We start from the raw sequence: 25,561 nt of genomic DNA on the forward strand, positions 1-25,561 counted from the left end.
GTTAACAACCTGGTACAAGCACTGCCAAGCCTTTATCGCCACTACTACATGCCAGAGAAGCCACACCAGTACCTTCAAATGAGGATCAGTCTCCTCTTCCTGATTGGAGCTTGAAGGTGAGGGTGTGGCCGATTTACTTCCGGGAGGTGAGGGGGAACCATGAGGCACTGCACTCCGGCTGACCTGTGGGTTTAGCTGGGATAGTGCACTCATGGGGTTGGGCAGTATCGGAGGTGAGTTGTTTATCAGGGTGTGGTTACGGGCGGGGTCATAATGAGCGCCATCAGGATGCTGGTGATGGTGTTGTTGTTGGTGGTGGTGCAAAGCCATCTCCTGCATCTGGGGTGAGAGAAGAACACCAGCTTTACTATCTTCTCTATTTAAAACTCCTGACTGCCAATTAGCCAAATATGCAAATGTTTCGAAGTGGAGATGACATGTTCTAATTGGAGAAATTGTGTATACTGTATGTGTTGGATAAAATATAAATATAATACAATGAACTATGCGCAAAACGTTGGGATTGCTAGAGGGAGTTGTCTTTTGGAAGAAAAAAGAGGTCTCACAGATAATCTCAGGCTGAGAGGTTTTCTTTCTTCACTGTCTCACAAAATTGCAGCTTTTTAGCCAGATTACTTGATCTGAAATTGACTTCAACACTGAGGTTTGTGGAGGGTCTGAACTGAAAATTAGATGCATAATAAGTGAAACATCTAAACTAAAACTAATCAAAACAACTAAATGCAAGATTAAATCAAGGGGCATGCTTGTTCTCTAAATGCTAACGACTTCTACTGTTAACTACTCCGATACGAAAAACTAAAATGTACTGTCTTTGACATCCCTGACTGATCTGAAGCCTGGAAATTTACAGCCACAGTTGTTTACAGCCACAGCAAACAAAATCAGCAACACTGCTCTAAAATCAGCTGCACACTACCTGTGTCAGACACACACAGGTAGAGACTCCAAATAAATGTGTGTGTTAGTGATTATATGTCTGTAGTATGTTCTGCTACACAGCTGGCCACACACAGAGTGCATGTTATAATTTAATAAGGAGAAAATCAACTTTACAAGTTAGCACCTTTTTTTAACTGCATCCAAGCTTTTTGCATGTAAAAGCCACTCAGTGAACTGTATCCCAAAGCAATTTTGCACTGTTTAACCATTCATCCATATAACACACAGGCTTATCAGTGAAATCAGATTTCAATTACAGCTGAAAGTACAATTAAGGTTCCTATTGACTGCTACAGGCACCGAGTGCAGGCCCCTTGGACACAGTAGCCTGTGTAGTATTGAGGTTAAGATTTCCTCATTTACTGCTTCTGAAATTTTTTTTCTTAGTATTTGAAAAGCCAGATGTCTCAGCACCTGGTCAAGCAATCACCGAGTCAGTGGTATGAATGAACTGAGATGTTATGGTCATTGTGTTGTAAAAAGGAAAAGAAAATGTATTGCCAACACTTCTATAAGCACAAGCAGAAAAAACAGTTGTAAACTGCTGGGAATGTCCCAGGAAAATATACTTTAGTGGTTACAGAATCAGGCTCATAAAGTTCTGTTCTTAGCCATCTAATAAGATCATCAACAGCAACGACATCAAAAGCTTTATTTCAAGATTCATCAGAACAGAACATGAACACAGACCAAAGGATGCTTTTAATGCTGGCATAAATGGGAATGTTTGGGAATTTACAGATCAGAAAGTGATGAACTAGCATTTGTTAGCTCTTTTAAACATTTATGAGTTAAATAATACATTACACATTAGTGCAGTGCTAAAAAGATCAAATTTAAAGGGCTCGAGCATATGAGGTCTTGATAAACACGAGTAGAGGTTCAGAGATGAAGGCTCAGCACTCTAATCATAATTGGTCCCAGTAGATTGGTAGAATAAAAATGCACAACAAAGTAATGTTGTGAGCAGCTCTGGCCTGCTTTGAAAACTCGTAATATTCACACGACATTAGATTCTGTGTTTGCCTCAGCAGCTGCTCACAAAAGCCAGCAGTGAACAAAGACATTCGTTTTGCATTTCAAATAACCAAGCTCAAACCTCCCCCATCCATGACAATCTCCAACTTCCAATCATAATTCAAAACACCATCACTACACTTCTTAAAACATGAGGAAATAGCTCCAGCAAAATAAGTAGTCAGACAAAAAAAGGAAGGAGGAAGGAAAATGGAGTAAAACGAAGGAAACAGAAATCCATTAATTTTCCATTTTCCATGGACTTGCTCTTTAAGGGTCCTCACAAACCAAGAAGCACTGAAAAACCAATTAATCAAACATGAATGGCCTATCATAGCTATAGCAGATGCATTTCCATAGCAACAGCCTCCAGGCAAAATTGTCACCCTTTAATCTGAGTCACACCATGTTTAATGTAAACAAGAAGGAGACATGCAGAGCAGCGGAGTTCACAGGGGGAAGACGCCACAGCGTCGTGAATATTTGGCCAGCCCCACAACAGTAGAGACAATAGATAAATAAATAAACAGGATTTACAGACACGCATGCATTGCTTACTAGGGATAGTAAAGTTAGTTGCAATGTTTCTTCCGTTACTATAGATAAGAACAAACCAACAAACAAAAAAAATAAAAAAATGCAAAAAACACTGACTCTACTTGCTATTTGTTTACTTAATGGGTATTTATTTATGTTTGCTCTCATATTTCATGAACCCCATTTTCATTAAAGCTGCATGTTCCGTTCAAGCTAATGAAGCAGCAAGTCATCAGGAAGCACAGAAACACCAAAACTATTCCACTCTTTGTGAAGATAATAACACAAGATGTTCTATATAAGGATGAAATTGTCCCATTCCAAAGTATGAAAGACTGACTTATCTTCTTATAGTTACTAAAACCAGATATAACAGATCCTGAACTCATTACTCAAGACACCCCCACTGTGATAATTTAATTGTAATTTCAACATCCTGTTTGAAATTGTCTCAGAGTGCGTTTAGTTTGGCTTTCACCTGTGTGAGACAGAAAGACCAAGAAGTTATCACATAGCGCCATCAAGCTAGAGCTAAATAAAGCTAGTGGCAGACGGCTGTATAAATATTATGAAAGAATCTGACAAAGGTTGCTGGTTGCCATAGGTACTGTATGCTAATTCTTATTGGTATCATCCAAGAGGCTAGAAAGAGGTGGGAGTGCACAGTGAGTAACAGGATTTAGTTGGTCAGTACTCTTTGCAGTTAGCATGTAACACATACTGACTTTCCATGGAGTCTTGACATTAAGAGCACTGGCTTTATAATCTGTGACACAACATAAAAATCATGTTATCATTTTGAGTGAGTAAATCTGATAACTCATCTAAAATTTTGAATGTTTTTTTTAATACTTTTACAGTGTTGGATTCCTGCTCTCTGCTGGGTATTGCTGTATCTGTGCTTAACCTTCAGAAATGTAGCTGTTTTCTGTACAACACCAAGGAAATACGCCACGGTAAAGCTAAAAAGAGAAAACATGAGAAAAAGTACAGAAACTATAAGAGAAAAAAGCCACACGACCTAAGTAGTAAAATCAAAGTTAGCAAAGTTAGCGAGGGGACAGTTAGGTATTACTTTTTGGTGACGAGCAGCCAGGCAGACCTAAACTGTGATGTAAAGCCAGGAAACTCTGTGTGAACGTGTTCCTCTGCCATCGTTACGCCTGTCGTGTTTGTATTCACATCTTGTACATCATAGTCAAATGGGAGTCAAATAACAAAGGCTTTCCAATTATGTGTAGCACATTGTGTGCGAGATGGAATATCACAAAGCCATTGTTCCCCTGCTCCTGCTGACCTTACCTTTGAAATGGTTTCACGGCTGCTCCAATTGCCTGCACCATTTGATTTAGCTAAGGGGATTTGACCACCAGCACAGAGATGAGAGAAGGGGAGAAGAGAGTCCTATACACAGCTACAAGGAGAAAGAGGAGAGATGCGCACCAGAGGCGAGTAAAACAGCTAACCTTGCTCTGTCCTTTTGATGATTATACCAGAGTGGCATCTGTTTCATCATTTAAATAAGCTTGTTGATTGCTATGCAGGCTTTATTACTGTAGCTTCATAATAAACCCATCTGTGGATGCTATAGGATCAATAAATTGTCATGTTTTAACTTGTTAGCGCCATCTAAAATAAATCTGTCAGTTTTTAATTAAGTACTTTGTGTAGAGCTGGAGTCAATTCACTTTTAGTTGACTAGCTTCAAATTGTAAATGAAAACCAAAAGTTAATTAAACGATGGGGCATTTTGTTTTCTCAATGCTACACGATATCTGTCCAATTTAGGTTTCAAATTCTTTCTCACTCCCGCCCCGCCCTGTTTCGATATTCACTGATCGATGCCCGTGTGAGTCCCGAGACTTGTCTTTCCTCACTCCCTGCTTGACTGGAGCCATCTTGTTTAGAGTGATGGCTCACTCACACAGGTTCACGGCTGCTATTGTAAAATCAGCCAGCGTTTAATTGAAACAAATGACTATAATAATAGAACATTATCCCTGCAGGCACCCAGCCATGACAGCTTTAATTAGAGGCGCGTTCAAGAATGATCCTTCAAAAGCACAGCCGCCGCGCAACAAGGTGGTAAACACGCCTTTAGGTGGGGGAGCCAACCCTGGGTCTCTCAGCCCTCAAAGCTACTTCTCATTCACCCCGAGGGCAAAGCGCTAACAACTCTGTTCCTCAAAGAGCCGTCGAGCCTCCCGCCCCTCCCACCTCCTCCTCACTCCATCCCTCTGTCTCTCTCCCTTCATCCATGTCTTTGGTTTATCAAGCTTATATATACCCAAGAGGGTCATTTACACAAGCTGAGAAGAAGAGAGTGGATTCATGAATCATACTCTACTTAACTATAAAGGCAGAGGCAAAATGCTGTATCTGCCGTCTTGTGACACCAGACAGATGCTAAGTACAGAGGCATGATGGGCAATAGATGCCAGGATGTTTTAGAAGGGGAATCAGTGTTGTTGTAAGAAATTGTTTTGAAAGTTGTCAAGACTACATTTTATTATCTATATTATGCCATAAGGCAACGTGGCTTTGATTTAATGTAATGTGTGATGCCCTGTTTAAGGTACAGTACCAGCCAACTGTATTTACTAACACACTATTAAAACTTCATTTTATTTATTAGCTTGGCAACGGCACCGTGTTGCCAAAACAAGACACTTTAAGGTCACTTTCAATCGTTCCAATTACATGCTAGTCAAAAGGAAAAATATCAAACACTTGCTCTTGCACCTCCCGTGCTGAACTGTGATCCTGTAATTAATCTGGCAGAAAAACAGCAATACCTCACAAACCAGCAGTATAAGGGAATAATTACAAGTTTTAGCACGTACTTTATGAGAGAGAAAAAGCAGTTTACTCAAAGAATGCCTAAAGTAGCCGCAGTGTTGAAATGGAATTTGCCACTATAAATCCCAAAGCCAAAAACAGTCTATACCAACACATAAAATGCAGGAAGGACTTTTAAACGCACAAAAATGAGAATTAAAGTAATAAAAAAGTAAACAAGGATATTAATAATAATGATGTAATTAAAGTTCACCTTGAAGCATTTTCACTGGTGGCTGACTGTTGCTTTGAAAAGTACAGTAGCACCGTGAACATCTCTCAGGGTGAATCAGTAGCAGCAAAAAGGCAGTGGTTGATTTGCAGATAGTAATGTCATGATGTCCCCCTCGGCACCAGCCTCCATGTTCCTCATTACTGCTAATGTTAGAACCTCCTTTGCTTCTTTCTCTCCTCTTTTTCTCTCTGCGTCTCTGCCTCTTTCCTCCCCTCCAGTTCTCTTTCTAGTTCCTTATGTTTTTTTTTCTTTAAATATTCTGTCTCTCTTGTTCTTTCTCACAGTCCCTTTTTCTCCTTTCCTAGCTCTCTCTCAGCCCGGGCGTGTCTCTGAGCTCACCTCACAAAGCACGGCGTCAGAGAATCAGAGCCTTGCCTGACATGACATGCAGGAGATGGTTGTGAGGAGCGGTAGGGACACACACTCTTGACAGCAGAAGGCAAGGCTCCTCTGCTCCCACTAATGAGACTCCTGACTGCCGTGTCAAATGCACTTTGTGTGCATGTGTGTGGGTGCGCCCATACTTGCACAACAAAAAAATTCAGCATGCAGAAATAATGAACACAGAAACAACAAAAACCATGCAATTCTTAAAGAAAAATATTGTGCTGTGTGCATCATGCAAGTCTAGGTCAGGCCAAGGTTATAGATGTGTGCAAAATCCTCTTGCCCAGAGACTTTCACACATGTCTGATCTTCACCTCATCCTCAAGTTTTAAACATTATGGCAACAGATTACAAAACTTCTTTTTTTATAGTGATTGCACAATAGGAGGAAGGTGTCTCTTGCTTAAGAACAGCTCAGAATACATGTCTGGTATTAGAAAGGAAGGCAAACACAAGAGCAACTAGCTTGCTACAGCACTGTAATCACTGGGAATGAAGCCACACTTATAGACATTAACAGAAAGAGTGGCAGTATTGCGTTGAACTAGTGGCCGGTGACACAGCAGAGGAGGCGTCCGAGCATGAGATGACATGGGATAGTTCTCCACTGCCGCCACAGCTGAATATTCCTGGTGGTGAAAGCAGAATGGGCTGATGGATTGTTGAGATAGGGCATAGTGCAATATGGGCATGATTTCATGGCATGATAAATCTCAGCAGGGGCGCGTGGCTAAGTGTAATATGAAATCCCTTATCTTTGGATCTGCTTCATAACACTAGATATGTGCTGCAGCTGAATCTGCGTTTGTCTCTTTAGCTTCTGTTCTTTGCTTGAACGCTGTGGTTTATCAAATCTATAAGAGGAGGACAATGACAACAACATGTGTGCGATAACACATATTTCACTCTGATGTTTTTGAAATATGATGTGATGAATTATCTAAATTGAAAATTGCCACTGCAACGATCTTCTTCTGTTACCTGTGATCAGGGTGATAAGTATTATTAGAACAGGTTTTACATGGCACTTAACAGAAGCTGGTCTGTGTTCGTGCAAAACAAGTTTAAATTACATATGCAATATAAATGAAATGCAATTTGTCCCACATAGCTGATCTTTTTAAAGTCCAGTGACTGTGTTATTTGACACCATCCCTTTAGAATTTTTCATTAAAAAGACAGAAATGAAGTCAAATCTTATCCTCCTCTTAGCTTAATCTGGCAGGTTAATTGACATCATCGGGGTAGAGAAAAAAGATGAGCTGCCATTCTGGGCTGCAACAAAAATCCCTCTAAAACGGTGAAATTGGAAAATAACCTATATTTCTTTTAGGATATTTCTTAATATACAACTACAGTTTCATATCACATTGCCAGAGAAATAAGGCACTTTCTCCCAAGAGATGAGAAAAGAATTGAATTTTTCCTTATCGGTCATCTATTTTTCCACAGAATGCTATTACTTGCTGCCTGCCGTTGCTAAGCAACAGGAAATATTAATAGGACCTTTTATTAGCTAGGCTTTACCCGTGGAGTACTAAAATGAGGAAGTGGAAAACATGAATGTGTTACATAAATCTTTGAACCTTTCAGGGTTTGCACAAGTCTCTGTTTGTCCAGTGATTTATGGCTGTGATGGTTCATTTATGGGAGAGGGCGGTGTGAAATGCCAAAATGGAACATTAGCCTAAGGGACAATTTGAAAATAAATAATCACAAAAAAGTGTGTGTGTGTGGGGGGGGGGGGGGGGGGGGGGGAAGCAGTTGAAAGAACAGCCCTCCCTTTTCCTGTAGACTTCAAGGGGCCATCAAACAAGCAAGTGATTTTTGTTCCACTCGTGGCATTGATCATTCAAAATTATCTGTGCCTGAATCAACATTGGAATAACTAATACAAGTCCCATTCTATCACTGAGCTTGTTGAACTGTGGTGAAAAGCGACAGACGTTCCATCATTTTCTGCAGACGCTCTAATCCCTTTAAAAAATGACTTAAAATGAAGGTCTTTCAAAGGAGAAATAGGTTTTCTTCATCTGAATAAAAAGTATAGAATCGAGCAAAGCCCCAGAGAGCCGAAAGTCTTTAAAGGCACGTCGGAAAAAAAACACACGAGACAATTTTAAAGTCCATATGGAAAAAGTGTAAACACATTTAACTATAATCTTTCTCAGAAGGCTGGTTGATATAGTTTTTATTCTTTAAACTTAAAATGCGGACCATGATTTTCTCTATAAATGCATCGCCATATCTCTAATCCACTTTTTTTCTGTTTCATGTTTATACAAAAACCAGCAGGTGTACAGTATGCGATAATACGTTTGCTGAGACCCTCCATCAGAGAGAGAAAACATTAAAACACACCTCTGCTCTCTTATCATTAATTCATCCCAGCTTGTCTGTGACAAGTTCAGTTGACATTGCAGCTCATATTTCTTTCACGCAGGCTTGGAGCGCGAGCACCTGCCAGGAGCACTTAATACCTCGTGAGAAAAAAGAAAGAAAGAAAAAGAGCAAGCTTCCAACCAACTTAACGTGACAATCAAGATGGGATTAATACTTGATAATTAACCTCAACAAATGAAGATAAAGAGCTTGTGAGGAAAATCTTACATTGAAATTTTGTAACAAAAGAAATTAGAGGATGGAATTTGAATATGAATGCAGCAGGCAGATCTTTAGAGCGCCACAGCCCTCATTACAAATAAACTGACCCTCATTCAAGCAGATTCACATCGTGTATTCTGAGAAAAGAAAAAAAAGGGGGGGAGATAATACCTGGATGTTTGATGAAACTAAGGCTGCTCGTGCATATAGATCTCTCAGCTAATACTTAGCTGTTATGCATAACATCTCCTGGCTGATTATACATTCATCATCTGTTACATATTCAAAACATCACACTTGAGCCAGTTTGATGATGGCTAATACTGCATGCACAATTGAGGAACATGAAAAAAAGGATAATTTATTCCAGTTGCTGGCAACTGGGGACCATTATAAATATATCATAATTGAATATGAAGCTGTCCTGTTTAAACATATTGCAGATGCAGTGGTCACAGCACAGGCAAAAGGTGGATATAAAATATATGTATAGTTTAGTGTAAAGAGAGATGTAACAGAAAAAAATGAGGCCAGAAATCAGCAGCAACAGAGATGTGTATCATTCTGGGCTGTATTGATAGGATCAATGCAACCTGAGCAAGGCTATTAAATGTCTAATGTGTTTTGGAACTTGTAGATGCTATGGCAGTGGGGGCATTAACAGAGAGAGCACCAGAGACAGGGAGAGAGGGGAGAGAGAACGAGGGAAAGTGGTGAGGTGGGGGGCTGGGAGGGAATGGGGGGGCTGCCAAGTGCATCAAAACATTGAGAAAAGAGCTCTTTGAAAGATATCAGGTTTGACCAGGAGGAGCTTCAGACACAATAACCATCATCCAAAAGAGAAAGGAAAGAAAAAGAAAAAAAATTGAATTGAAAATGGCCTCCTTACAAAATCAGGAAAGTGCAATCAGTTTTGCTTTAGAGGGTTTTGAGAGGCAGCAAAGTGGAGAAAATGAATAAATACCCTTGTTACTTTTATCAAATTAATACAGAGATTAGAAGTGAGTGATCAATCAACTAAATGCTGTCTGCATAGGCAAACTCTAAGGTTATGAGCACACTAACATATTCTTTGTATTTGCAGTCTTTTAACCTCTGGAGATGGAAAAACTCTGAACTGACAAAGATTTAAGTTCCTCTAATGACCACTTAACTGCATTTAAAACCATGTTTACAGCCTGTTAAATTAAAAAAAAAAAAAGTTGCTTTATACCTTATTTCTTTGGATACTGACATAGATCAAAAGTCGGGGTGTGTCCGCCCTGATTGACAGCTAGCTTTGAACACTGCCCATACAGCCCATCCAAGAATCTGTGCTCATTTTAATGTTTTAATGTTTGCACACAGACCACCTAGCTCTGGTCTGCATGCTAGAGCTAGCTTAATAACTACCTTGCTAATGTTAGCTGATAGCTTAGTACTCACTGGTCTCATCCATTTATGGTCAGTTCTGGGCCCCAAAACGTAACACGCTTCCACCAAGCCAGCCAAAAATGCTAAAATGAATAAATGAATAAAAATAATGGGAATAACTGAGAAAGTTTTTTTTTTTAAGTAATCACAAGTAATCTCTAGCAGGCAAATGCGTATTAACTGGCTGCTTGTCCAACAAATTAACCTCTAAATCAACTATTTTGTCATGTTTTGATATTTACTAAAGACTACAGTGCCCAGCTGTTTCATAAATGTACTTTCCAAATAAATTAAGCTTGACGTTTGTTACATATTTTCAAAGATTTGCGTCTTTAACAGGAGGAAAGAAAAATGAAATCCTAAAAGCACCAAGCGTTAGATACACACACCCTTAATTTGTGTATTTTAATGCAATTTATTGTCAATAAAGAAAATGCAATAAACCTTCAGTCTTGTTCTGTATTATTCATGCTTTGGCATATGTGCAATCAATCATTTTTTATAAATTTTTAAGATCCATGGCCACAGTTAAATCTGCCTGATTTAAACACTCTTTAGCCCCGCAGTTCACCCTTTCACAACAAACAAAACACACCCTCTCTATTCTCTTCAACAGCTATGATCATCTGTTGCTGCGATGCTGCTTGAGTCTAAATCCTTTTTGTTATATAATTGCCCTATTTATTTCATGTTTATATTGTTGCACCTGCATTGGAGTACTTTCAAATGTCCTCATACTTGAATCACACAGGCACAAATTTAAAAACCAGAGGCTCTCAGCCTTTTGTTGAGACAGAATAACCCCATTTCACTCAACTGAATTATCTTTAAAATATCTAATAATGAAATCCAGGCGGTACAAAAACTGGACGTATACGCTCATTTTGAATAAGAGTTACTTTTTTCTTCTAGCGTTCCTCCCCACAATGCCCTGCTCTCTCTTTCTCCCTCTCTCCATCTCTCTCTCTCTCACTCTATCCTCACCCCTCCTTTCTTCATTCAACTCTATTGCACTCTTTTCATTGCCCAGCTCACGTATTGAATCTGCCTGATGAAAACAGATCTCACTGCAGCACCACAATAGAATGGCTGATGCAGGAAAGATGAACCCTAATGGATTTTTTTTTTCAATGTGCTCAAGATTGAATATAAGGCCTGACCTCCAGATGTAGTGGATCCATTTCAACAGCAGATATATTGTTTATAGTAAAGACACAAAAACGCACAGACACACTTGGACACACACACGTTGTTTAAAGCGAGCAGACACAGCTGCACTGTACATTGTGTTTTTTAGCTACCAAAAATAGATTAAAATTCGAATGAACCTGTATTATTTATCTACCCATGTCAAGTGAGATATTCATAATGATAGCAACTCATGTTTGAACTGCAGAGTTTGCTTAATTACTCTGCTCAACAGACTGTGTCAAGGTGAGGCACCAATTTAATAGACACTCCGTTCTCAGCACAAATGAACCTCTGCTACGGTTTGGTAGTTTTGCCAGCCTGACTATTTGATTAAAAAAATTCAGAGTTCACTTTATATGCTGCTTTTTTGAAGTGAAGTTGAAGCAGAGCTCTGAAAAGATCCCCAAATGTATTCAAGAGCTCTTTTATAAAAAGTCAGAAGTAGCAAGATTTGGGAGTTTACTTGCAAAAGGCAAAAGATCACAGATCATTTTAACTGTGGTGTAATATCTCTTAACCTGTTTCCTGATTAGTGTGCTTATGTGTTAAAGCACACAAAATTTGAATTAAATTCATGTAACATAGAACATTTACAAAATGTGCTCAAAATAATTTTCATCTGTTTTCAGAACCAAAAGCATCATTTTATCTACCAGTGCTATCAGATTCCCTAGCGGTTACCAGGAGCTGCATTACATGTGCTTTAAACACAAGTTCATCATGTGTGAGTTGAACATTTAAAATCTCATGCATTTTTATCACCCAGCCTGCTGTATTCAATCTATTAAAACCACAGAGTGTGGCCCTCTGTAGCAGTAACAAATATCCTGACTGCAGAGGGAAAGACTGGCCAATCAACCAATGTCTCCGCAGTAAAGGTCATGACCAAAATGTGAAATGAATATGAAGATAAATGACATATGAATCCAATACCTTGTGGGAGTATTCCAGCATTAAAGTATATATAATGCAAAGAATGTTTAGATCTTTACTGGGAAATATTTTGATTGCTGCTTGTCTTCTGTTTATCACGAACGTTACACAATATGCCTGACCTTGATATTCATATGTATAACATATATCTTTATTGTGTAGAATAACTAAAAGATACTGAGACATGGCCAGAGACAAAACACACTGCTGATGTTTGTACTTGATGATACCCTGAAAGAACAAGAAGAAAACATCTCCTTTTCTAGAACAGCACAGCTGTATGCGTTACTATTTCTGCATTGTTTTATAATACAAGTCAGTATCAATAAAGCTATGAATGTTTAAAGTTACTGGCTTTCCAGTCATCGTCTGTTACACAAAAAAATCGTACGTTAACACTATTAACCATTTCTGTTCTTTCTTTGGGACCTACAATCAAAACATCAGCCATCTTTTCCATATATATGGGACTTTTTTATCTTTATTAATATATACATTAATTTGAACTTCAAAGTTTCAAATTCAAGCTATATTACACATTTAGGGCGCTGTGCATGGTATACTGCTAAACTGCTAAACAGATTATTTGCTTAATGCAGTCTACTCATATGTTTGATGCATAAGCTTTGCAGAGCTCATTTGTTGTGATAGTAACCTGCTCTATTTCCAACAGTTCTCATGAATGCAATTATGGTTTGGAGATGCTAATTTGTAGAGGAGCAGTTCTGTGTGGAGCTGAGGGAGTAATCAGCACGTATTCATGTTTGAAGGCCTGACAGATTGACCGATGCCTGCTGTCGAGGCAGATATGATGCTGATGGATTTACCCACAATCCTTTTCTCCATGCATTAGAGCTGACATGGCAACTGCTGAACAATCATTCAGTTCCCTACTTAGCCCCATTTACTGTGCCTTGAAAACGACATTTTCCCTTGGTACAAGGCTAAGATATTGAAATTATTTTTCATGCTTAAAATACACAAAATGCTTTAAAATGACAAAAAAAGTTTGCTCCATCATCATTTCATCCTATGTGTTGACATTGCTTACTTCATAATTTGCATTTCTTCTTTTAGGCATGAGCCAGAACAAGTTAAGTTTAAGATTAAGACCAACACTCATCACTCCCAAGTATTAAATATTTTTCTTACTGTGATTAAATGTGCGCTACTCACCGAGGGCATTTGGCTGGATACGAGGTGACTGTCCTGTCCCAGCATGTTCGACATCATAAGTGTGGGCAGCTCTGGGTAGGAATACGGGTTGATGAGCCCATTGTGTGACAACGAGTGACCGAGGTAGCCTGTAGACTCGTGCTCCATCAGGTGAAGAAGAGGAGGTTCGGGGTGGTTAGGTGGAGTGATAGGTGGGATCTCATAGTCTTCGTCCCCGGCTCCATTTCCACTTGAAGTGCCGCCACCTCCTCCTCCTCCCCCACTGCCACCTGTCTGACCTGTGTAGCTCTGTGGTGGGACAGACAGAAAAAGAAATAAAGTGAAATACACTGTTTTCATTGAGCAGAAACTGAAAATCAATCCATTTTAAGTCCCTGTGACTATTACACACAGGCTGCAAATGTAGAAATATACAGTGTTTTATAGTTTTTCTACAGTAGACAATGCAAAGTGGAAATGGCTACTTGAGCTGTCAGGAGTGGTGAATGCCCCGCCCAGCAAACACTTCCATAAACGTAAACTTGCAGCTAAATCATTAATGTCACAAAGCAGGTGCGTTGCAAGATAAATTGCTCTATGCAAGGTTGGACATACGTGTCTCTGTAACTACAGGGTATGGGCAAGTCAACTACAATTCTCTACTCACATTTTAGAGAAAACCATACTATTGCAAAATTTACAAATAAATCTAATGGTTCCCAAACAGGGAACTAAAGAAAAAAATTCTGTTTTTGAGTAGATTGCATTCATTTCCAACAAACAGAAGGACATTTTTTCCAGAAGTTACATGAAAAGAATATATATGTGTGTGTGTGTGTACTTGCATATGCTAAACATTATGATTACAAGCATTAACTGTAATGTGTTATTTTATTTTGTCAAGCTAGAAATTCCACAAAGGTTCTTCTGATCTGTCATTTTACTACATTAGGTATAATTTTCCTTCAAATGTTAAACGACTCATTTTGGAACAAAAAACAAAACAATGCTCAGCGATCAGTAATATAGCAGACCAACAGTCTCTATTCGCGTGCTGTCTCTCTAACACAGTAAGTCCAATCAGATCAGGGTTCTGCACAGAGCAAGAAGAAAAGAAAAATAGCAGGGAAATTCAACGGGGAATGAAAAGCAATTTTGTCTGAGACGATCCAACTTGACTCCCATTGTAATGACTGAGTCAAATTAATCATCACAAATAATATTCTGGTGTCAGCCATTCAAGGGTTTTTTAATAGAATTTTTATGATTCATGTCTAGCAGTATACATCAAACAGTCAGTTCTGCAACATTTCTGAAATCAATTCAATATCATCTTTGTGTAGGCTGTCATCCTCGGCAGCAGAGCGGTCATTTATCTCTCAAACAGATACTTTTAGAAAATAAGGGGCATGTGGAGATGGAAGGAAGAAGAAAGGATACGGGGCGCTTTTTTTCTTGTTTTTCTCTCAACCCTGTTTTAGTATCAAGGTAAGTGCAATGGCCTATTTTGTAATTTTTGAGCACATCAATTACAGATAAAGTAGTATGAATAAGCATTTTACATCCTTGGAATGAAAAAACCCAAGACAGTTTTTCTATTTAAATCCCACGTGCAGCAACGAGCGCAAAGCCACATGAGATAAATTTAATTTTGCAACAATAAGAATGTCAATAAGAAGAAATAAGAAAAGTCTAAAGCACACATCTTAAGCGTAATGGCAAAAACAGGAGGTTTTCACTGTTGAATCAAGAGTATAGAGAGACACTTAGAATTAATCCTCTTTCTTTTTTCTCTCTTTCTTTTCATTTGGCGTAACATTTAGTAAACGATTGCCTCAATTTGATTTACTTTGTCCTGACATAGCCTGCAAGCAAGTTGATATTAATTTTCTGGACTGTCCTTTGAAGACAGATGTTTTTGTAAACCTTTGGGGATAGTGTTATTGTTTGGTCTAATGGACAAGAAAACGAACATTTCCTGAGATTCAATTTCCCTCATAATTGTTGGAAGGAAACTAAATTGTCTGTTGTAAACATTGGAGCTATTGTGTGAAGTGAGTCCCTGTGCGAGTCCCTCTGAGCCACCATGTGCTTCACTCTGACTGTAGTAGACTATGTAATCTAAAGACCACCATGCTTAGTCATCATGTAGCGTGTTTATCAATCTTTTGTTTTCTCAGTAAATTAATCTACATCCAAGCTACAGAAACACTTTTCTGGTCACATCTATTGCCTTTGATTGTGCAGAGGGACAAGGACAGAAGATGTGTCATGTGTTGGATTGCTATGAAGGCTCATCCAGTGCCCTTGATGATAAAATGTAAATACCAAGGACATTCCCAGTTGGATTGTGGCAAGATAAATTATTCATATGCCTCTATTCAGAATGAGATTGCATGTACAGATCCACATGTACACTGTGGCTAATGTATACTCTTTTCTTCTTTGAAAGTAAAATCCAAACCAAGGCAATGTATATGATGGATCGTATAGACCAGCATGTGTCCTAGTATGGAAGTAGCTTTTCAAACATGCAGCCCCTGTTTTTTTCCCTTTTTTCCTCTGAGGTACTCATCATTGGTTTACTTTCAATAGTCGGGGCTGTTCTCCTTCAAAAAGCAGCAGATTCTATTTTCAACACTCTGTTTTTCACCATGCTTTATTTTCCTCATCTGATCAATGCGGTACACTATAGGGAACATTATTTCCAATACACAGTATGTTGTCTTCAGTGCGAGCGAATGCAATCTGTAACATTTTAATTAAGAGACAGATCTCTCGACTGTAAGTGTTACATACCAGCACACCTTTCATTTGAAAGAAACAGATGAATAGACAGTTGGTCTGGGACTGAGAGAGAAAATAACATTGATTGGGGAGCTTTCCAGCTTGTCTTTTATTTGGCACAGATCTCTCCCTCCCTCTGTAACACTGCCTGAGTATTCAAGGCCTTCTGGAGATGATATTGACTGTGGCTAATGGCTCATTATCTCTATATTCTTGTACTTATTAGATTATTGTTATGATGCCTGTAGAAATCAGGATTTGGGACATTGCCCATTTAATATTAAATTGCACATCCATTTTAAAATTCTCATCTGTCAATTGCAATTCATATGTTGGGTTAAAAGCTACTTTTTCAACATTACATAGCATAATGTTGGACCTCCTGGCATAATGTTGCTCTGGCATAAAATTATCAGGCTATTAAGCAGCAACTGACAGATAATAAACTACTGTTTATTTTGATAACTAACTAATTGTCCTCTTTCAGTGACAACTCTAAATATTCTTTGTTTTTTAGCATTTTAAATCTGACACATAATGACAAGATAATAATGACATTAAACATTATTTTCAGCTGTATTCACAATATTTGCTTTTTTTAGCTTCGTCTTGAAATCAAAGGAATTTCATGACGCAAACATTATTTTGACAGGTGGGCCACAGACTGGGAATATCTCCACTAGCATGACATCAAGTGACACAGTAAGTGCTGTGTTTTCAGACCGGATCCTTGCGTTCCACATTGACGAAAGAGTCCGGTGTCCTCCCAAGTCAACGTCTGTTTCGCAAAGAGGGTGGGACCGACGGCTCAGAGACAGACGATGACATATCTGTCTCGCCGCTAATATGGACTTATCTGCTTATTGAAGAGCTTTGTCAAAGCAGTGATTTATGCTTGAAATACCCATACATCACTGCTTCCATCACCTCTGGCACTCTTCGTTCTGACACCTTCCCAAAATTCACCGTGCAGCACTCTGCAAGCCAAGTAAGGCCTTGTTATCTCTCACTCCATGCAGTCCGGTTTATGAAGAAAACAGTGGATTTATCTTTGGGATGAATTTAAGAGCATCAACTTTTTTATTCCCTCTGTCACTGCTCTCGCAAAAGGAGGCTTATACTGTATATTCAAAAATGATCCTGTTTACTAGTGTACACAAAGCTCTTGTTTTAATGTAATACAGCAAAGGCAAATAATGCTTGTCTGACAACAGAGATCAGTTATTTTCAAACACATAATCTAAGAGCTGTGAACTCTTGGCTTGCTGTTGTTGATACCCTTTCTTGTTTCTCATAGCGTCTTCTTTAATCTATCCATCTCTTTCCTTCAACTCAGGCTTAATTAAAGCCATAGCTGTTCCTCTGCTACTATATCTTACAAGAGTGGGAATGGAAATGGGCAGGAGATCCAGTTACAGCCACCCTACACCTTCACTTTCCTCTTCCTCTCTTGGCTTGCCCATTCAGCTCTGTCCCTTGTGAAGCCCCAATAGTTCTGGCCCTATTCCACGTTCCTTAGACCCCGATCAGCCCCCTTCCTATCCATCCCTCTGTCATCTCATCTCCCTCTAAAACAGCCCAGCTGCTTTATTTATCTGTCAGTATTTTACTGTTCAGAAATCATAACAGGAACTCTGGGGACTGAGATGCTGTACTTGGGATGTGTTCAGTGAATGAGTGGCACAGGAGGGTGAGGAGAGAGGAAATAAACCCTTTCAAAGACATAAACCCCACGGAGAAACAAATGGGAAGAAAGGAAAATATGGAGAGAATAATTAAGGTGAGCACCAACTGTCTAAAGTCAAAAGATGCAGATGGCCCTATTCACCCCAGACCCTGAGCTGATTACTAACTAACCTACCACTGACTCAAACCAGCCTTTCTAATTGCACGTGTTTCTCCCCTTTCCTTTTAAGTTTCCCTTTTTCTTCCTTCATATATCCTGTTCCAAGTGCCCGTCTCACTTGTCAGTCAAGGTCAGGAGGTCATCCTCATCTGATCGCGTGTCAGAACAGATTAGAATCAGAGCTTTTGTGTCATGTCATATTTCATTATGCATTTGACTCATCTCGCAGGTCAAGAGGTCGCTCTGATTTGATTGGATGACAGAAATGATATAATTTGTGTTTAACCCTAGGCTGTATGAGGCTCTGAGTGGTGTACTAATGCATTTTGCAAAGATGGGGCAGACCCTCTCCACAAGCGACTAATTTGAAGTGGCACGCCGCGGAGTTGAAGGAGAGCCAGCGCTATTGCACAACATGCTGAGGTTATAAGGGAGGCTTTATCAAATAACAAACACAATCTCCCTTGTACCTCTGTTTCTTTCTGTTTCTCATATGCTTTCTTTTTATCCTGCAAACGGATGGAAGTGCCGAGTAACTAACTGCCCTCTGAGGCTAATATTTTTTTGGGGGGTTGTTCCATATTAATTTGATCCAATAAAAATGTGCTACTGACCTTCCTTGCTCTTGCTGTCTCTATTTCTTCTTCACTATCAAAAAACACTTAATATTGGCAAAAGAGATAACTAATGGAGAAGCACTGTCAACTATAAGAACCACATAATTGCTGCTGAACTTTCAATTGACACACAACAATAAAATCTTTCTTAAATAGCTGTCAAACATGATAAAATAGAAAAGTGTTAGTGTCAAATTGAGTTGTTTGCTGATATTTATTTTGAAAATATCTGTATTTGCTGTTGGAAACACAGAAAGAGTTCAGGACCCTGTTGTGGTAATGACATGCAGATGCCATACAGTGAAAACTGTGATCCCCAGTATGTGCAGCTGGAAAAAGTAAACCATGGTTGCACAAGATAGCTCAGGTTTCCCAATAGTCATCTAGAGTGATGCTGATGTTGATACTGGTGTGTGTGGGTGGAGAAGAGGGCTGGAGAGAGTGAGAGGAGAAAGGATGAACCGGAGAGGAAGAAGCAGAAAATCAAGCTGCATGGGGAAAGAGATGAATCCCACTTTTCAAATTAGAATCCCAAGCAAACTTATTGTGTGACAGTGTGAATTTAGAATTACAATGTTATACTGACACACATACAGTATTATTTCCAGAGTCCCTCTGTCGCTTCATGTTGGGAGCAGCCATGTCTCGTAAACACCCGAGCCTTTTCAGCTTTTCTCTTTGGCACACCACCGCCTGTTCAACAACACTTAACAACAGCCACAGGTATTGCTGAGTTACGACTACGTCAAAGAAGCAGAGAGACTCGACAAGGCCCAAAACAGCAGCCAGTCAACTGTTTTTTAATTTTTAATGACTCTTCAGTTATCTACTTTTCTGTGCCCGCTGTCAAAAATCATTATTAGGAGGTGGACAATAGTGCTACTGTGGCTGAATGACAAAACTAATTATTGTTATAGGAACAAGTGGACAAAAAAAAAACCCCCCAGCAGAATAAAGCGTTGATGGATCCTTACAAACTGACTCTAACAATGTTCAAAATAACAAAGGGAGTGCTGATGGCGCAGTCATCCAAACAAATGTGCATTATTCTCAGAATTGTTAGGATCTTGTCACCCACAAATAACTCTGCTGCTAACTCTACACCAGGAGAAGGGGGTGTAAAGAGCATGTGGTGGGTGAGAGTGCATATGGCATTTGTGTGTCCATGTGTGTGTCATTTCAGCTCTTAAATGCTTTTGTGAACATTTCTTAGGAATCCCCCTTTTCAAAACAAAAACCTACTGTAAGAGATTGCACACTCTGTGTGAGTCCGGTGTCAGTGTGTTCTTAAGTGTCTTGCCTCGCTGGTTCAGAGTCAATGAGGCTGTGTATTGGAGGCTGGCACAGCTGGTGGGAGCAGGAGAATAACATCTGGACCGTCGTACTCCTGGTGCCATTGTTAATAAGAGGCTGGTTGTGAATGGAGGAGAGTGGAGGAGACAGCTCTCCAGGGTCAATGAACCTTCCTGTCTCTCACTAGAGTTCTGCTCTGCAAGTCATACTTCATGTATCACCAAAGTGTCCACAAAAGGAGTTACATGTACACAAGAACATGCTAGCCTTAACTAGGCTGCGTGCCGGTCAGTCAGTCGATCCAGAAGGCAGCTACCTGATTTTGGTGAGCTCCTAGAGTTTCTCTAACACAGCCTCAAGTCATTTATTTTACACCAACTGCCGTTAAATCTTGCCACTGGGCAGCCATCTTGAAACGCCTCTGGGTGCTTATTCTTTTTTGAAGCATTATCCTAATTTACTTTAATTTTAGTGGTTGCCAGGTAATAAAACTGAATTTTAAAAAATCCAATGGCCAACTTTACCCCAAAGTAAACTCTTAAAAAGCTTCTTTTCCCACCCTCAGTTATACTTCTACCACCACCTCTGCTATTAACAAACTCTCCCATAGGTTTCAATTCAGGATTCTACTGTATTCAATGTCTCTGATGATAGTTTCATGTATCTTGACTCTGAAGTATACTCTGATAACTACAGGCTTTTAATCCATTAATATGCCATCAAGCAACAATTTTGCCAATTACATGACAAAATACACTAAGAGCAAACATTCAGGCTTATCTAATAATTGCGAGCTGCTGTGTGCACTAAATTAACATGGTGCCTATACCTGTGTTAGTGTTGTCCCTGGATCATTAATAACTAATGTTGGTCCAGGTTCAGCACTACAAGTTACCAATCACATTGCTACCATATGATGTCATAGTTTTGTGACATGAAAAAACACAAAAAAACTGCTGATCTCCACTCAGAACTGGTCACGTGCAATATTGAACCTTGACCAACATTAAGTATGTTGATCCAAAAACAACATCAACACAGGGATATCAGCTCAAGCAGCTATCACAAGCTTTATGCCAGTTTATTTATATTAATTAAACCTCAGGATATTAGCATAGTCACTCTTAGCAAGCTGTACTGTTAATGTGTGCAACCCCAACGAGATGCTAATGTGAATACTAATTCTTGGTCATAAGTTGGCAACAAATTCAGATATAGAAGTTACTCTTTTAAGTATGTTTGGTTCAGTGCTAACCCAGATTAGTACAGTGTTTCCAGTTCTCATTACATGCCACATGCTTTCACTATCAGTCTACTGCTATCATGCTGACTAAACAAATCTTGCAACAAAATCAAGGGAAGCATCAAAGCTCCTCCCTTATGAAAAACACTCAAGTTGAAAATGCTTGCAGGACAGAATTTGAACATCAAGCCTATTGCTAGATCACGGCACATACTGTTCCATAAACATTGCACAAGACAAAACATAGGTTATGTTTAGTCCTGTCAGGTGTTTGGTTCTATATTCTGATGTGACGAAGTATTAACAGGAGCTAAAATGATATTAGTTGCTCACAGATCTTTGCAGGAGTTCATTAAATGTCTGCAGAGTCATAAAGTAAACTAAATCCAACATTCATGCATAAAGCGCAATAACAGTAGCTTAATTATTTATGAATAAAGTTATGAATAGAGCCACAGTTTTACAGCTAAGTTGTTTATATACAACAGTCAGAGCTTGACCATAGCTGTCGGCGGCTACGGGTGTAGTGAAATGCATGTAATTAAAGTAACAGTTAAACTGTCAAATAAATGTATATTTTTATTTGTACTTAACTTCTGGGACTACCATGAGTTAAAAAAAAATAATGATTTGAATATTTGTCTACAATACCTAACACGCCCAGTCCAACTTTCCTCTGTTAGTTTCTCTGCATATTAGTCATTGTGTATGGGAGTATTTGCGATAACCAAAGGGATCTAGGGTTTTTTGTCGAGTAATCAGTTCATATTTGAATGTGTCTCTCTTTCCAGAGTTTCTAATTTTCTTCTAATGTTCTTTCGTGTCCAGTATCTCAGTGTTTCCCTGTTTTCTCCTTCCTCTATCTCATCCATGTCTTGGTGCTTTCTTTGTTAACCTGTCTTAGTGCATGTTTTTGTATTTACTTCCTGTCTTTATCTTCCTTCCTTTGTAATTTCCCTCATTGAGAACAGTGAGTGTGGGGTGGTTAATTATGGCCCCAGTGCAGTGCTCCCACCTGTGTCTTGTTGTCCAGTCAATCCGCTGTACATTTTTACAGAGAGGGTTAGATTGTGTGCTGGCTTTTGCGGTCTGTGTTCTGCTCTTGCCCACTGTGTTTCCTATAACCCCACCCTACAGCACTACATAGAGGGATAAAACCAACTCACAAATACATTTAATATAAAACTATAAAAGCCTTTTTGCCTTAGGCTTTGTACCAACATTTTTGCTGTGCGCTGTTTAACTAGTTTAATAAGAGAAATTGTACCACCTCATTTCTATTTTCTCTAAGCACAGGAAATAAGTCAACATAGATCGATAGCAAGTCTGGGCTTTTTTCATACCTTGAAGATATTGCATCAATAATTAACCAGGTATTTTGCTAATGAATTGTGGCTGAATGGTACATTTTCCTCTATAATAACCCATAACCTTTTTTCACAGCCGTGAGGAAAAACCAATTCATGGGAAACTTTACTAAAAAAATTAAAAATAAATGAATAAATACAAATAAAAAACAGTTATGAAAAGGCTGACTAGACACTGCATTTCCCAATTTCTATTATACCCTAGCAAGAGTGGGTGTTTGTTCCTTATTGTTTTATCCAGTTGGGTGAAAGGCCTGCAGAAACACATTAAAGTTGAATCGCATTAGTTTCATCTGATCACCTAGGGCAACATGGGGACGGACAGCTTAGCAGAGCGAGGCCCTTATACAAATACACAGCTGTGCATTTATATATAATGCCATGTCAGATGAGTATTTCAAATAGAGGGCTTTTAAACAGGGCAAGAGAGAGAGGAGAGAGAGGTGGGGAGTTTCCAAATGACTGTAAAAAGGCCACGGGGACAGAGCTTTCCATCTTTCTGCTGCCGCGACAAATATGCCTGCACATCTTTTTGCTTTGTCTCCGCTCCCTGCTTCGTCAGCGAATGGCTATAGAAATATTTTGGCAGGCTGCTCTTTGTTTTCATTTTCACAAAAGATGCAGTGAGGGAGCGAAAGGGAGAAAGAGCGAGAGGGAGATCTGCTGGGTAGGAAAGGTAAAGGGATGTTGTCAGAGGTTAGAGGGACATTTGAAAAGAAGGACAAGTACAAGGGTGTACATGGAGTATGAGGACAGTTTATTGGGAAGTGGAATGAAGGCAAAAAAAAAAGCAAAATTGAGGGATCGGGGAAGAAGAAAAGGGTGACCTAGAAGAACTAGTAGAGGATTGAGAGTCAAAAGGAAAGTAAACCAGGTGAGGTGGGATAAAAGAGGCAGCAGAAAAAGGGTTAGAGATATTGGGGTGATGCGTAGAGGGTAAAGCACAAAGTAGGGGAATCAATAGGAAGAGGAGGGGGCAGGTGGAAGTGTAGTAGAGGAGGAGCCTGCCATTCTGGTACCCAACTCCAATCTAAACAGCAGGAGGAAGCTGTAAATCAGACTAATGCGACCAAGCTGTAATTCAGACCAGCAGTGCCAGGGCGCTAGTGCGGGGACCCCGAACGGCGGGAGTGTACAAAATGCTGCCGAGAGGCTTTAATCAGTGCAACGATCCAAAGATACGGTCTCCCCCAATCAGCGGGCTTCCTGTCAGTCACACACGACTGAACCGGACCAATCAGGCTCCACCAAGATTCCAGACATGCTGGCTGGGCTTTGGGCTGCTGCCAAACAAGAGAATTATTCATCTAAACTGGAAAGGTGGAATGGGCCTTTAATTCAGAGCATAGAGGGAAGAGGTGATAGATTTGTCAAAGGTTGGACATAAAAGACTATGGGATCATGTTCTACAATGGCTCATCAGAAACATATGGTGGAAGATGAGAGACACAAGGGAGCTTTAGAGAAGGACTTAATCATATTCATAAGGGGGGAGTTCCTGCAAGTTTAAGCACCAGAATATGTGACAGGCATATCTGTTCAGATCTGTTAACAAGAGCTCTTATGCCAATAAATCTCTCATTAAACACGAGATGAAAAAAAAATCACACAAAAGCCCCATTATGAGTTTAATCTGACAACTTGTTTAATAAACATAATGATGTTCACAGCTGCTGACTGTCCTAAAAAAACCCCCAACCAAACAAAAATAAAAATATTTCCATCGATCTTTGTCTAGTTCTCCGTGTCTAACATGTCTAACAGATCTGCTGTTGGCAGTCACCTCTCTAATTACAATTACAACACCCATGGGACTTCCATAATCCTTGCCAGCAATGAGCTACAAAATAGTAAGTGAGATGAGAAATTGCATCAAACTTACCATGAAAACATCATTCGAACTCCGAGCATGTAAAACAGGCAGACAAACTTTCAAATTGCTCGCTATCAGAAGCTGCCTTTTTATACCTGCTTTTCACTCAAAGGGGAAGGAGGGCAGTGCATTAACTTAAAAGTGAGCGGAAAATGCAAATGTAGTCCACTTTATCATCAGGCATTCAAACAGACCCTTTCAACTCGACAATCCATAATATTTCAGCTTTGATGATCAGGAAATGGCCGTGGCTCGATGGTAACACCGAGCTAGATTCTGCTCTGGTAGTGGTGTAGTAGTAGAACTAGTGTGACTGGCTGGGCTACACACACTGTGCATGTTAAAGCCACATGCAGAGTCTTGGCAGTAAAGACGCTACAGCAGCAGCCAATCAATAAAACCTTGTTACGCTAATTGCGAGATCATAATCTCCATTCCTACTTCTGCTGAATATCCAAACAGTCACTCCATTAGCCGAATTATTCCCCTGTGCAGTTTCTCCATCTCCACCCCTCCCCCTTCCATTTCCTCCTCGTGTTCTCTTTTCTGTGACATATTTCTCTCAAACAGCAGTTCTGCTAAATTAATTCATAAGTCAGGGAGAAAGACATCAAAAGAAAACATTGTCAAGGTAAAGTGCTGATGAAGTATATACTGTTTCTTTCACTTTGCTGTGGAGCTATGAGAAGGAATCTCTCACAGTGCATTATCTTTGATCGTGTCGCTTCGCACTGCTCTGTTTAGTTATAGCGAGAGGAATCTTACCTCAGGTGATCTGGTCTACTAAGACCTTTATGATACAAAAGCCTCTCTACTTAGGAGGTGCTCTAATCCTTGCCACTGTGGAGATTTTCTCAGTTCAAACTGTGACAACACTAGGAAATACCAGAGCTTCTTCTCGTTGGTTACTCTTTTCTACAATGATGCCAGGACAATGGCCAGTGGCCACAGGGGCAGACAAAGAGCTTGTTGATGCTAAGACCAGGGTCCATGACCTTGTCATTGAATCACTAACACTTTGTCACTCTGCTTGGGGGGAAAAGAAACTCTACAGAGAACTAAGGAGGGTCAGACAGCGATGCTCATGGGAACATCGATATGACAATGGCACTGACCCCATTTCCTTGTGACTCATCACTAGAACGTACCCATCTAAGCACTGAACAGTCTGATAAGGTTGCGTTGCCAGATTTACTCACCAGCACCCTGTGAATGACCTATATGAATGTGCAAGACATATAGAAAATTAATTCATATAGGTA

At 39.6% G+C, this 25,561-nt stretch overlaps 1 protein-coding gene across 3 annotated transcripts in view; it reads right to left on the bottom strand.

Annotated features, from left to right (window-relative positions):
• The window catches only part of tox2 (TOX high mobility group box family member 2), an 85,514-nt gene that overhangs the window by 13,189 nt on the left and 46,764 nt on the right, over positions 1 to 25,561 (bottom strand). For 2 of the 3 annotated variants that reach the window (XM_086293829.1, XM_086293831.1), the window contains exons 4-5: positions 13,295 to 13,582; positions 73 to 339 (exon numbers count right to left, since the gene is read on the bottom strand). In XM_086293829.1, coding sequence (XP_086149955.1) covers positions 73 to 339; positions 13,295 to 13,582 — 555 coding nt within the window. The remainder of the gene's footprint in view (positions 1 to 72; positions 340 to 13,294; positions 13,583 to 25,561) is intronic. The other variant, XM_086293832.1, reaches the window with a different exon arrangement.

The sequence above is a fragment of the Aulonocara sp. 'chitande type north' Nkhata Bay genome, linkage group LG5, assembly GCF_057382095.1.
Source record: "Aulonocara sp. 'chitande type north' Nkhata Bay isolate Kocher_YH1m ecotype deep benthic linkage group LG5, A_spYH_male_GT1.1, whole genome shotgun sequence".
Lineage (NCBI taxonomy): Eukaryota > Metazoa > Chordata > Actinopteri > Cichliformes > Cichlidae > Aulonocara > Aulonocara sp. 'chitande type north' Nkhata Bay.